The 14,313-nt window shown below is 41.6% G+C and overlaps 1 protein-coding gene across 1 annotated transcript; it reads right to left on the bottom strand.

The window, feature by feature from the left end:
- Positions 1-955: 955 nt before the first annotated feature.
- Positions 956-10,567, bottom strand: LOC139459278 (high affinity choline transporter 1-like). Its single transcript, XM_071240729.1, has 8 exons — positions 10,402-10,567; positions 9,280-9,387; positions 6,615-6,770; positions 5,633-5,781; positions 4,440-4,586; positions 3,510-3,639; positions 1,959-2,176; positions 956-1,483 (listed from the first exon to the last, which is right to left on the bottom strand). The coding sequence occupies exons 1-8, from the start codon at positions 10,565-10,567 to the stop codon at positions 956-958; spliced, it is 1,602 nt and encodes a 533-aa protein (XP_071096830.1).
- Positions 10,568-14,313: the final 3,746 nt, after the last annotated feature.

Genomic DNA, 14,313 nt, shown 5'->3' with positions numbered 1-14,313 from the left:
CAAAAGCTGGCAGGAGATATTATATCTATGTCAATACTAGCATGAGCAATATGAGACTTGATCCAAATGCCAAGTGGCGGAACAAACTTAGGCTTGTTGTGAAACAGTTCCTCATGAAGAGGATGAAAGACGCATTTATAAGCTGGATTTGATTGGTTTTTTGTACGTAATTTAGTTATATACTGAAGGGATCATTTTGAGCGGCGCATTTAGAGCGCAAATTGTTGACACCAAGAGAGCCATCCATATCTGCTCTAGAAACCGTGACCTTGACCATGAACATCTGTAGCATGTTTTCACAAATCTCAACAGTCAAGAGGACTCCACCACACTCCAGAGCAAGCACAAACCGCCCACATCAGGATCATATGCTCTTCATATTAGCAGATTACTTAAGAACCAAGCAGGTATTGATACCATCATAACTTGCTCCCCATCTATCAGTAAGATCCTCCGCGCTAATGGCCAAAGCCCTACCTCCTACAAGCAGCCCACCCGGCCTCTAGACCAACCAAAGGTGTGATCTCGTACATTTGTGAAATCTCAGTACATGTACCCACATAACAGGACATAATCGGATCAATGATGATGTTTATCAATAGCAAAATGGATATTTCTTGAAAAGAGCACTTTGCAATATTTGTCACTGCAAGTAATATTCCTTACAGGGGGAATAGCTTGTTTTTACTAGAATAAGTATTAGCACACCTGCAGCTATCTTCGTTAATTAATCATCGCGATGTTTTTTTATTCTATTTGAATTGAAGAATACTATTATATGAGTATAAACGTTGTAATCAATACATACGAATCTGCAGAAACTTGCTTTATTAATTTCTGGAAAAATGTAATTTGCGGGGATAACAGTTTGAAATTACCCAAAGCTGTATTGTGATTTGGTGGAATAGATTTGCAAGCTCCCTAAGGATACTTTAAACCAAACACATCTGCCTCGCTAGAAGTTATTTCCCTTGTCAAGCGTAGGTTCCTTGTCAAGCATAGTTCCCTTGCCAAGCATTTCCTCAGCTTCCACAGCCTCATCCCTCTGTATGTCTTTTGAGCGTCTCAAAACATCGTACTTTGAGGGCAGAATTTCCCTGTCAAACAACACATCAGCCAACCGAGACACGCCGTATATTACAGCAAACGTGATAAGACAGATGAGGGTCCTGTAAGGAAACCTCTGGCCATCAGTCTCTGTGTAGAACGGGAAGGGTATACAGATGGGGAGGTGGATAAGGGGTTCCCCGGCTAATATCCGGAGTGCAAACCCTGTGATGAAGCCAACCAGAGACCCGTAGGCGTTGGCGGAGTTGGTGAAGAGAACGCTGACGAACTGGGGGAAGAGGATGACGTACATCAAGTCGGAGGATAGGACAAACAGACTGTAGACGCTCCTCCCCACAATGGCCAGTATGGTGGCTAACGCTCCGGCCACAATGATGGTCACTCGCATTACCCAGATCATTTCCCGAGGAGAAGCCTGGAACAGCATTCATTAAGTACAACAAACATCTTTACATACATAATGGGATGCGACGAGTCTGTTTCTCATTGTTCGACTCAGTTAGATCATATCTGGGACTTCAGTGGCGTGTGACCTAGCTGTTACCCCTTTCCTGAGTAACAACTAAATGAGTACACGACAGCAACCACACCCTACACCAAAATCTTGAGTACAATAATAACAAAACAGTTTTGGATATTAAAAAAATAAAACTGTTTCATTATTAATTGCGTGGCTGCACCATGAATAGTTCTGTACCCACAAGTTGTACTCTCGTTTCATATCACTGTGAATTTAATAGCAAATATAAACATGGATGCGCTCAATTCATTATATGTCCTAATTCAATGAAACTCAACGATATGAATTTATTAACCCAAATGCTATACAGTTCCAATTACAACGCATGTATCTTATTGTAAGTAACCTACACAAGGACCTTAAGGCTTACCCGTGTGCGGATAAGAGTCTTGTAGATGTTCTTGGTAAAGACAGATGACGTGACGAGAACGCTGGAGTCTGTGGAGGACATGACCGCAGCCGAGACGGCACCCAGACCAGCGATGGCGACGGGGAGGGGGCAGAGATACTGGAGGGACAGGGGCAGGATCATTCCCATCTGGCTTGGGGGGATAGGGACTTCCCCCGTGTAGGATGTGGCGTTCCAATCTGCAGCGTGAATGAATCTAATCATTATAAAATTGTGAAACCTTGGGAACTTAGCACCCAAACCCATCATATCTATTGAATGATGTGTAATTCGACTGATCGAGAAAGACCATAAATGGTATCCTATTCTATCATACCATGAGTAAGTGTTGTTGTTTCTGGAAAATCCTGCCAGTCAAACATTTGTTAATCTAATATCTATTGTTGATATTATAAACTGAGGGGCAAAAGAAAGTATACACAGTTTGTTTTCTATGTAATTGAAAATAAAAATAAAAGAGATAAAACCCTTTCTATATTCATACAAAATCTCTGCCAAAAGTACAATATTGACTATATCATGAGCTTGAGTTCATGAATCACTATGGAATAGTGACGATTCAAGTTGATCGCGAAAATGAGAGGGTATCCTGCCCCACCGGTGGGACACATCACAAATACACGCAAATCATATCTATTGTTCCTCTGAAAACACATGGGCACAAGCTGTTAAAAGTTGGGCAGCTATGTTTTAAGGCTGGGAGAACAAGCATTGATGATGACCTCTGGACGTCGCTCAACCAAGATCCAATCAAGGAGATGGAAAACTTACACTGTCAGATAGACGTATTACCATTGCTGAACTTGAGGAAGGAAGACACAGGTCTAAGTCATGGATGCTTAGAAACTAATATTCATGATCATTAGATTCCTTAGAATAATATCTGCTCGTTAGGTGCCAAAGTTTTTAAATTCTGTTCTTAAAGAAAAAAAAGAACTGACATTGCCAGAGAAAATATAGAGATTATTGAGTAGAATCCTTGGAATGGCATCATTCCACTTCTCCAGCACCAAAGAAATTCAAGTCTTCCAGATCAGTGAAGATGGCCACTGTATTCTGGGATGTAAAGGGTGTGATCCTTGTTGATTACTTAGAAAGTCAAAAGATGATTACCGGTGACTACTACACTGATTTGCTTCATCGCCTGAGAGATTCTATCAAAGAAAAGCATCTAGGAATGCTGACTGCTGGAGTTCTTCTACTTCATGACAATGACTCTTCTCACACCTCTCGACTTGCAAAGGCTGCAGTGCGACAATGTGGGTTCAAAGAGCTTCCTCACCCTCCATACTCGCCAGACCTGGCACCAAGTGATTTCCACCTGTTTCCTTAACTGAAAGAACACCTTCGTAGAAACCACTATGATGACAACGAGGACCTCAAAGCTGCCATGAATGGGTTTTTCAGGATGGCTTCAGAAAACATCTTCCTGACTGAAATTGAAAAGCTTCATTATCGATTTGAAAAGTGTATTGAAAAGCAGGTAGATTATTTTGAAAAATACCAGCATACCAGCTGCGGCTCCGGCTATTCCAATAACGGCAGGGGGCACAGACAACAGCAGACAGAAGATGCCAGCAATCATGGTGGACGACCTGGCCTGCTCGGGGGTCCGACACGCAAGTGCTCGCTGGTAAGCCTCCTAAAATGGCGATCACAAAATGCACCCCTCCTACAAAAGGCAGTATCAGTGTAATAATTTCTCTTTCACCTCACTCTCGAAGGTTGTCTTTTCAGGTTTGCCATGTATAATATGCTTAAGTATTTTGTTATAGTCCTCCGCACTTCAAATGGAAAAACGAAATATCGCGATTATTGAACAAGATCACTGCTTGTGCGCTAATAAATGAAAACAAGCCATTTTGGCGAAAATAAATATAACTGAGAAACATCCATTTTGCTTGTCATAAACAACATTATTGAGATTTGATCACATGTTTACAATCCGGGTAGAGATCGGCAGTAAAGTGACTTAGAGAGGTTAAAAATATTTCGTGATTATATTTCAAGTGGCGAGGACATAGCAGGCCGTACATGTGACAGGGCATCTATTTTATTAGGCACTTTCTGGCATAAAAAAAAAAACAGAAAAAAATATCACTGAATAGAAGTAATGTAAACAAGAAGTTTCTGAGAAAACTTGTCCCCATTTCATGCAGTATGCACTAAGTTGAAAAGCGTCGAGAAAAGGCCATAACTCTGTAAAAATACATTTAAAACACAACCTTACGAACATATTTGAGATCGTGACAAGTAACATCAGTATGTAAAATTTCATTTCTCAACTTAAATAGTTTTTGAGGAAAGGATTGAGAATCGGAAAGACAGGTGGCGGATGAAAGGACAAACTCTGTTCCCATATCCCCCGCCCCACTTTTCGTGGGGGGGGGGGGGGGGGTAATAATGGATCAAATTAATCGGTCTTCTGTTTGAATAACTCACCTGCCACGTTGTACCACCAAGGGTGATCATGCAGTAGAGATCTATGAAAATTCCTATCTGTCCAGGAATTATCTCCCCTTGCCATTTGTCCTGAATACTGCTGAGGTCAACGGACGGGTGAGTCATGGCGAATGGAGCAGCTATTATCTGTTAGAAAATGCAATGGATGTTACATGTCATGCAACGTGACGCTGTGAAAACGTGTTTGCATGATACAGGTATCCTATAAGATCCGGGTTGGAATTGGTCTTCGGCAACTCATTCTTGTCATAAAAGGCGACTAACGGAACGAGTGGATAGGCTCGCTGACTTGGGGGATGCATGTCATCGTATCTCAATTGCATTGATGATGATGCGAAGAGAGTAAGCATGTCCTGCAATACTAAGATCACCCGCCTTTCGCACTATTTACATAAAAATGGAAGTGTGTGTCTGTTGCCTAACACCTCACAGTTGCAATCCTTCCATGCCAAAATCAATTCTTATGATTTATATCCCGATTTGGCGCCTTGAAGTGTGTATGCGCTCATAACTTCATTCGGTTTGTGTGACCTCATGTTGCCTCTGACCGCCATACAAACAAGCAGGTGCTATATGGGGTCCCTACAAAAAAGGCATATATATGGTGAGTATGTTTGTCCGAGATAACCTAGAGTTACATCTTTTGTAGTTTAGTTGCAACAAACAGATTTTTTTATGATTTTATCACTGATGATCATCCGTCACAGTGACAGAGCACTTACATAATGACGTTAAATGGCTGGTACGAACAGAGGAGACTCAATATTGTCAATGGAGGTGTGGCGATTAAATAAATACTGACAAGATATGCATGTGAATGGGATTTTAGACATACAAACTGTCGCCTGGTCACTGCTACTGGACAAAATCTATCTTCATGTCACCTGTTGGCTGGTCACTGTTTGTAGACGACACGTATGTCCATGTCACCTGCTACCTGGTAACTGTTTCTAGACAAAAATGTATCTCCATGTCACCTGTTGGCTGGTCACTGTTTGTAGACGACATGTATCTCCATGTCACCTGTTGGCTGGTCACTGTTTGTAGACGACATGTATCTCCATGTCACCTGTTGGCTAGTCACTGTTTGTAGACGACACGTAAGTCCATATCACCTTATACCTGGTAACTGTTTCTAGACAAATGTATCTCCATGTCACATGTCCACTTACCAGGCCCACGGCCAAACATATGAGCTGGACAACGTCGGTGCAGGCAACTGACCACAGTCCACCCACAAAGGTGTACAGGACGGCGATGACTGCAGACACAATGATGGACATTGTCTCGTCCAGGTCCAGGATGATATGTACGGTTGCGCCTGTTCAGCAGATCAAACATTACAAATTTATGTTTGAAACGAGTAAAACATGTCTGTACTCCAGGAGCTGTGCGATTAATATAACACAGATGCTCAAAAGAAATATCAACAGCACAGGTGGCACAATTCGCGGAGGTTCAAATACCAGATTCTTGCTGCTTGTGCTTCCAACTTTTGACTGTTAGTCTCATGCTCGTGCTCATTGACAAAAGGACGGCGATGACTACGGATTCAATGATGTACATTGTCTCATCCAGATCCAGGATTGTAGATAAGTAATGTTGTTTCTATTCTGGACCCCCCTGACGGGTGGCCCTTTCGTCTATGGCGCCGCAATCCGCTATACAGAGTTGCATCCCTTTGGCACACCAGAAACATATGATTGTGGGTTCAAATCTGGTGAGGTTTGTTGGTTTGTCGAGACCTGCATCACGTTTACCACTTTGGTGAAACCGAGGAGCACGGATATGGTGCTTACTAACGTAGGAACATAATCCTAGGCTTCTGGCGTGTCAAAGGGACGCAACTCTGCACAGCGAGTTGTGGCGCCTGAGACGAGTGAACCCCCGTGCCCCCTAACGAGTTGATATTACCAATTATTTTTTGCACATGCACGTTTCACCAAAGGGGTAAACATCTAGAACCTGCTTCAGTCACATCGGCCTTCCCTTCTAAAATGAGTTAAATTGTCACTCCTGATCACTTGAATACTTTGCATAGCTACACATTATTCTATGGTCGGTTTAGTGTTGATTTGAGGAAAAACATACATGATTTAATTTTTAAATAAAAAACAATTCTCCCGGCACTGGTCTGTGGAATGCTTGACTTACCCAGCGCTGAGAGAATGGATGCTGTCCATAAGAGATCTGCAATGAACTGTGGAATGCACATGAGTGCACCGACACGTGTGCCGTATCTGTCCTGGAAGGGATCAAACATCGTCACGTATTTGGCACGTCTCATCTTTGGGCAGAAGAAGTAGCCACCTAAACACAACAATACGTGGATACATCACACAGTACTACCAGTAAATAGAGTATCACTGCTCGAGGCGTAGATGTACTGATACATACTGTAGATATATAAATCCCGGTTCATATTCAATATTTTTAAGAATCACTATCAAATAGTAATTGTACCAGGTGTTCGCGAAAAGGTGAGCGTATCCCGCACTACCAGTGGCACTATCACAAACACATGCAAAGGCAAGTGAATTGTTCACCTGAAATATATGGTAGAAGACAATGTAAGGAATTGCATCGGACAACATTTTTGTTACTTATGGGTCAAATTTGGATTGTCCTCCACATGTCTACCATACAACGCTTGGAAAGCTTCACTGAGGCCTTGAATGTTGTAATCTTGATCAAACAACTTCTGACCAAGGGTCCTGTGAGGCCATTTGAAATCTTGGTAGAACTGAATGCTCGATTGTATCTCAAAAGTTGGGAAATATAAACACCAAATGCTGGAGCTGCAGGAATATTGATCGACATGAAGGGAAAGTTGACTATTGGAAAGTTGAAGTCATCCCTCTTGTCATACAGTCTTGTGGAGACTCTGAATCTTTATTCATATAAATATATATCTTAATATGAAACAGATGTGGCGGTCCTACTGGTCTCCTTTATTTCTAGTTCAGGTGGGTAAATTGGTGGAAGGGAATTGGCTATTTCATGGTTATTGAACGATATCAGATCACCGATATACCTAAAGCTTAAGTACAACTTTTTGGCCAAATTACCTTGTTTTGACTCATACATACTGATACATAGTAAGTGATAATGTGATACATATATACACTGACACTGCTAGACATATTGATACATGAGCACACTAATGATACATGCTAATTGATAATCCTCTAGGAGGTCTGTGTGTCGGGGTGTGGGGTATTTATGTTAAACTGTGGCATGGTATCTCCGTAGGCTATCATGATTTAATAGTGGTTGTTAAGTACCCTCTTTAATTAATCGAGTGGCGTGGTTAGAATTGATAGAAGATAGAAGAGCATCATAACTCAAAATCAGAGCTGACACAGCCCTTAGACATTTAACCCAGCGGAACGCCTAATAATTCAAATAAGTTCAAATATCAATTGTAAGTCACGATATTAGACAAATAGGGTATTTGACATCCATTGTTAAAAGTTGCATTTATTATATAACTCAAGCTGTTTTTGTGTGATTTTACATCTCAAACTCAGCGAATGGACACATTTGGAAAACATTTATAATAGATCCAAACTCGTGACCACCGTGTTCCTAATATAACGTGCTGGATGGTGGTTAATCTACAGGATAACCAGCAGTTGTTGGCGCATACGAACACTAAGTCGATAGCTACTGGCTAAGCAGCCGCTCAAAAACAGTCAGCATGTGTCACCAACAGGGAAGAACCGAACAGAAAATTAAGTTGGCAGAATATGTTAAGGAGAGAACAGACAGTTCTGTTATCAAAATTCTGTAACCAACGTCAAGGGACATGTTGTAGTCACAATGGCGCTTCAGGGATGCTAACCTATAGCCATGACAAACGCCCTTGAACTTTGACTATGATTATGCAGTGGCGTTCTGGCCGTCAGAGTGATCCCGCCCTCGATCCTTACAGACCCATCCCCTAATCTGTATATTGCCTTACGAAGACCGCATGAAGGCACGTCTACGCCCATTCTCCAAAAAGTCCAGATTGAATATGGAGTTCTGGACTCGTCCAAAAGGTTCACTCGAGACCATCGGCAATTACCCCAGTTTCTACGCTCTAAACACCATTGGCGCCTGGCTAAAATGTGTCGACATGATAACGGTTTCAAATCGTCCGGCCAGAAACTGTACAGCAATTTGTTTCTGTTTAATTGTTTCTGGACTTACGTTGTTAACCTTGGGCGCACTGTGCGGGGCCGATCATTAAGAATTTGTGTCTGCAGAAACCTGATTCATATGTCTGCAAATCACAGACTAAGACACATTGAACAGACCGGCTCGATATCACTGAATTCTACCAGTTTGAAGTATGCGATTAGCTCTGAGGTATTCATCACGTTGCAGACAATGCATTCCCAATCTGATCCAAGATACTGCATTGAAGCAAGAGGAGGGAGCTTGCGTGTCTCTCTGGATAATGAAAATCAGTAATACGCATGGCGATTTGGCGACCTTTTATCGAAGTAATAAACAAATACCAACTACCCACGTACAGGGAGAAACTGCAGGGTCCTCGTGCAATGTTTTGGGTGTGTTTGGTTCCGAACGGTTCTATCTCGGCCTATCCTTTTTCAAAGCTCATCTTTTAATGACGACCGATAATAACATTCATATTTCATGATCCCACACTTTTTTGTAGAGAATACAAATCTGGTGAATCGAGCCAATGTTTGTGGTGTGACGAGCCAACGCTTGAATGACGGGACAAAACCATCTCGGTGGTGACCTAACAAATTCTTTCATTGTCAGACACTCTACAAATTTACATAGGCCCATTCGTGTACATACTTACAGATCATAAGAGAGGCTGAATACCCGAATGGAGCCTGGGTCCATGCTAATCCCTGCAGTGATATTATCTCAGCAGTGCCGTTGATGTACCCACCTCCGACCCAGGTAGCTGAAGTTAATACATCGAAACACAAATCATGTCAACAAGAATATATAAAGTTTCATGCGTTGGGTGACCCATGATGGATACGGGGTAGAATTGGTCTTCAGCAACCCATGCTTTAGCATGCCGTACAAGGCGTCTTTGCTTGTCGTAAGAGGCGACTAAAGGGATCGGTTGGTCAGGCTCGCTGACTTGATTGATGCATGTCATCGATCCCAATTGCGTGGGAGTAATAGAGATGACTCTGTCCACGTTAACTTGATAGTAAAGAGAGACAGCACTCTGTCCACGTTACCTTGATAGTAAAGAGCGACAGCACTCTGTCCATGTTACCTTGATAGTAAAGATAGACAGCACACTGCCCATGTTACCTTGATAGTAAAGAGAGACATCACAGTGACCATGTTACCTGTGATAATAAAGAGAGACAGCACACTGCCCATGTTACCTTGATAGTAAAGAGAGACATCACAGTGACCATGTTACCTGTGATAATAAAGAGAGACATCACAGTGACCATGTTACCTTGATAGTAAAGAGAGACATCACAGTGACCATGTTACCTTGATAGTAAAGAGAGACAGCACAGTGTCCATGTTACCTTGATAGTAAAGAGAGACAGCACTCTGCCCATGTTACCTTGATAGTAAAGAGAGACAGCACAGTGCCCATGTTACCTTGATAGTAAAGAGAGACTGCACACTGCCCATGTTACCTTGATAGTAAAGAGAGACAGCACAGTGCCCATGTTACCTTGATAGTAAAGCGAGACAGCACAGTGCCAAGGTTACCTGTGATAGTAAAGAGAGACAGCACAGTGCCCATGTTACCTTGATAGTAAAGAGAGACAGCACACTGCCCATGTTACCTTGATAGTAAATAGAGACGGCACACTTCCCATGTTACCTTGATAGTAAAGAGAGACAGCACAGTGCCAATGTTACCTTGATAGTAAAGAGAGACTGCACAGTGCCAATGTTACCTTGATAGTAAAGAGAGACAGCACATTCCCCATGTTACCTGTGATGGTGAAGAGAGACACCGCAGTTCCTATGTTTCTGTCTGCGAGAAAGAGCTCTGTCAGACTCTTTGACTTGGTGCTCTTCCTTCCGGCGTAGATGCCGATAATAAGGATGAGGATGTAGAACGCCGCAACAGAGATTAATCCAGGAACGTTGACAGCCATGATGCATATACACTGTGAATATATTAATGCCTGAAGAAAAGGAAACACAGGTAAAGAGACAACTCTTGGTCACAGATGTGGCCTACAATACCTGGTTGATAGATAATTTTACGACTCGGTTGCGCATTTTTTCTATGAACACAAGCTTGACGACTGGCTTGTGCTTCAAATGTATCGGTAAGCTAAGGGGGAATGCGTAACGGTACAGCTCCAGCTCCGTGTAATGTTCGAATTCTTTGTATTGCTTTAACCGTATCTAATTGACGCCTGACTTATCAAACTCAAAGTTTGCAAATGATCACCACTTCAAAGGGTAAATCGTAATTGTGTGCATCTGTTGAATAAACAAAGACAATATTGCATGAAGACATATTTAATGAATAAACGTCCGTGTGCCACACAATGTTCCACTCTTCAGTAAAAGCATTGCTGAGTTGCCGAAAGGACAGGGTGACGTGAGAGGGCGATCTGCAGCTCATTCTACATGTGTTCGATACGGTGTCCGGACTGACCACTCCATGTGGACGATGGTTTCCTGCTCTCGGTAGGCATCAACGAATCTGGCACGACGAGGCCGTGCATTATCGTCCATGGCACGAAGTCCTGTCCGATTGCACCACATCCATAATGTCATCCCCACAACGCACACCTGTCATCGTGTCCCGCTATAGGACATGAAGATCGGTTCTTTATGGCGTTATTAAAATATTTCGCCCATGTTTTCGTCAGTCCCTTTAAAGAATTAACTAATTGTGTACAAAGTATATTGTATCATGTGAAATATACTTTATATCATATCATTCCATTACTATTTAAAAAGGGCCTTTGGTTGGATGTTTCCTTTACAGAAGTTTTACAAATTTCACCTTTTTTCACATATTGCAACGATCTTAAATGAACCCGGCCTTACCTTTTAAAACGTTTTGACAGTTTATCATACGAATTCATGCGCGTGTACACCAATTCATTGGCGTTATTTTCCAACGAATTAAAGTTTAGTTAGTTTCTTTTTCTGTGGATACATGTATTACATATTTTCGTTGATATGTGGATATATTAGGCACAAAGACAAAAAAAAGTTTATGAAAGATGAATTAGTGCCTTGATATATTCAACGAGATGTGTATCATCGTTTAATGGGTCATTCAATAAAAGTATGTTTGGAGGAGATATCAAAGGAGCCGCCCAATATACACAGTGTCGTCCGGTGAACTACCACCCCCACCCTGTCCGTAAGAGTTATGTAATCGGTACACAAATATATTTGATGCGGTGTCAGTGTGGAAGGAGTTTGAATTACGTCCGCCACTGGCCACAGAAATCCTCAAAGTGTAGTAACAATCAACAAGGTCAATACCGTACTAATTACCTAGCTAGTGACGCACGTAACAACGACTGTCAATCTGTCTGCTACAGCTACCATACCATCATCCCTATCACAACTGGCATATTAACGGCTTATTCAAAATATTAATGGTAGAAACGTCGTTCAGAGACTAACGTATGTCGTATACAGTCCTCATATTTGATTTTTTTTTAAAGTAAGTACGTCAACTAAGAATTCAACTGGATGTTACCTTCCTTATATCAGCTAACAGCCCTGTTTGTGAAAATATGTTCTAGACATGAGATTTAAAGACTAATAAAATCAATTGTAAGACCGCATAGACCATAAAACCGAATATGTCTTGGTATCATCTCTTGTGTATTAGGTGATGGTAATGACCTGAAATGTTTTAACGTTAGATTAGGAAGGAGAAACATTAAAGTGTTTTATAACACTTGCGAACATGAGCAATACAATGTAGCAACATAAACATGCATGGAATCGAATAGGGAAAATGGTGAAAACAAATTAAAGAGGATTTTAATACAAAATTATTGAACTCAATAACTTGCCTGAACACAAGGGGTACCCAAACTTGTTTGGCAGTTATTCGTGTGTTGTAGACTGTCGAATGGGACATAGTGTAAATATTGAGGTTTTTGAAAAATTTTGTTTTCATTTTTTCTTCCTTGGTATGTTCCCATGAAAACAGCATGTTTAATTTTGTAAATACCTTTGACCGAGACTGGGCAAAGACCGTAGAGTTTCTGGACTTTTGGGTTTCCAGAATTAAAATGGGACGTGTTAATTATAAAAATTAGGCTTGGAATTTCAACTTTGTATATTGAAATTTCAACTAAGTAGCTTGAGCTCGGCGCTAGCTGGCTTTCCGACTGCGACCACCATTACGGCAGTGAACAGCACGTGTTGCTCTTCAGTGATTTCCAGAACAGTTTAGGGAAGAAATTGGTTTCTAACCTTGTAGTTTTGTAACTGGTAAAATGTGTTGAGGGGAAACAGTCCTACTATGTAGCTTCGTCCCAAATACCTCGGTCATCCTGAACCTTGTGAACTGCTACACGTTCATTCAGCGACATAGGTGATCAGCTGCATATGCATATTTAAAATACGATATTGGTTTTCTTCTAAAGTGTTAGATAATAAAATTGGTAATTAAGGTTATTTAGTTTGTTGTACTTTGTTTGGTTGCATTTTCACTTTTATCAAGGTTAAACGGTGTCCTTGATCGAATTATGAACAAATGAATGTTACGAAAGTAGCCCAGTAAAGGTCAGGGTTCACGATAAGCCAATCAACACTGAAAAGTGATATGTGCATACTTAGTAAATATCAGAGTATTTGCACCGATAAGTTGACGTGGGATATCACTAACCCTCCCCGCCACGACGAGTCAGTCTTCGCGTCATAGGGACGGGGACTTTGGACAATGTCTGTTGAATTCACCAAATCATTATTATATCTATATTTGAATACCTAATTCACGCTTCAATTGGCGTATCAGCACAGGCACACAATGTCTTGGCGGGGCGGTGGGGTAGCCTAGTGATAAAAGCGTTCGGGCGTCACGCCGAAGACCCGGGTTCGATTTCCCAAATGGGTACAATGTGTAAAGCCTATTTCTGGTGTTCCCCGCTGTGATATTGCTGGAATAATGCTACAAATTGGCGTAAAACAATACTCACTCACTCACTCAATATCTAGCCCGCAAAAGTATCAGTCGGATTAGAGAAGTGCACGATTGCCCTTTTCATGAGCACCAGGGCCCACTTGAACAAAGCAATTTTAGCGCTAAGATGATCGTAACTCCCATACTTTAACATAGGCTTTCAATACTCTTAGGGCTAAGATCGCTTTGTGCAAGTGGGCCCTGTTGTCATCATGATTTACGGTCGTCCTCTCTCGCCGGATAATCGAGACTGATTACCCTCTGGTGTTTTATATTTATATACACATTTCGCGTGATCCGCGTCTATAATTTGAACATGGTCTCAAATGACACAACGATCATGAAAATTGCCAAATGTTTTTCCCTAAATAATTGAGAACAATATTGGATAATATACACAATCTCACCCGATTGTCTTCTGATATCAAATACAACAACACTCGACACAAGTAGAAAGCCTCCACGCCAAGCCTTGGTTCCCCTACATTTGACTGCTTAATACATGATCAGCTTCGAAAACATGTGTCTGTAATCTCTCATGTATGCATGCAGTCAGGCCGGTTACTTTGTGTGACGAGTGACATGACCTGTATGCATGATGATGCATGTAATGTAGACGGTCGTACAGGATCACCCAATCCTGGCCCTGACCAGGGACCAGAAAATGCTTTCATTAAAGTTTTATTAATTGTGTGATGTCGATCACTGGATCGTGATGTATGGCATTTATAT

This window comes from Haliotis cracherodii, unplaced genomic scaffold (assembly GCF_022045235.1).
Source record: "Haliotis cracherodii isolate W230 unplaced genomic scaffold, xgHalCrac1.p SCAF_13, whole genome shotgun sequence".
Taxonomy (NCBI): Eukaryota; Metazoa; Mollusca; class Gastropoda; order Lepetellida; family Haliotidae; genus Haliotis; species Haliotis cracherodii.
The sequence above is the reverse complement of the archived record's forward strand: the minus strand, read 5'-3'. Positions and strand labels throughout refer to the sequence as shown.

Excerpts from the sequence above, each read along its gene's own strand:
- LOC139459278 (XM_071240729.1), bottom strand. The coding sequence starts at position 10,567 with ATGGCTGTCAACGTTCCTGGATTAATCTCTGTTGCGGCGTTCTACATC. Across the intron at positions 5,782-6,614 it reads ATCCATTCTCTCAGCGCTGG|GCGCAACCGTACATATCATC; the intron begins GTAAGTCAAGCA and ends TCTGCTGAACAG. Across the intron at positions 2,177-3,509 it reads AATAGCCGGAGCCGCAGCTG|ATTGGAACGCCACATCCTAC; the intron begins GTATGCTGGTAT and ends TTCACGCTGCAG.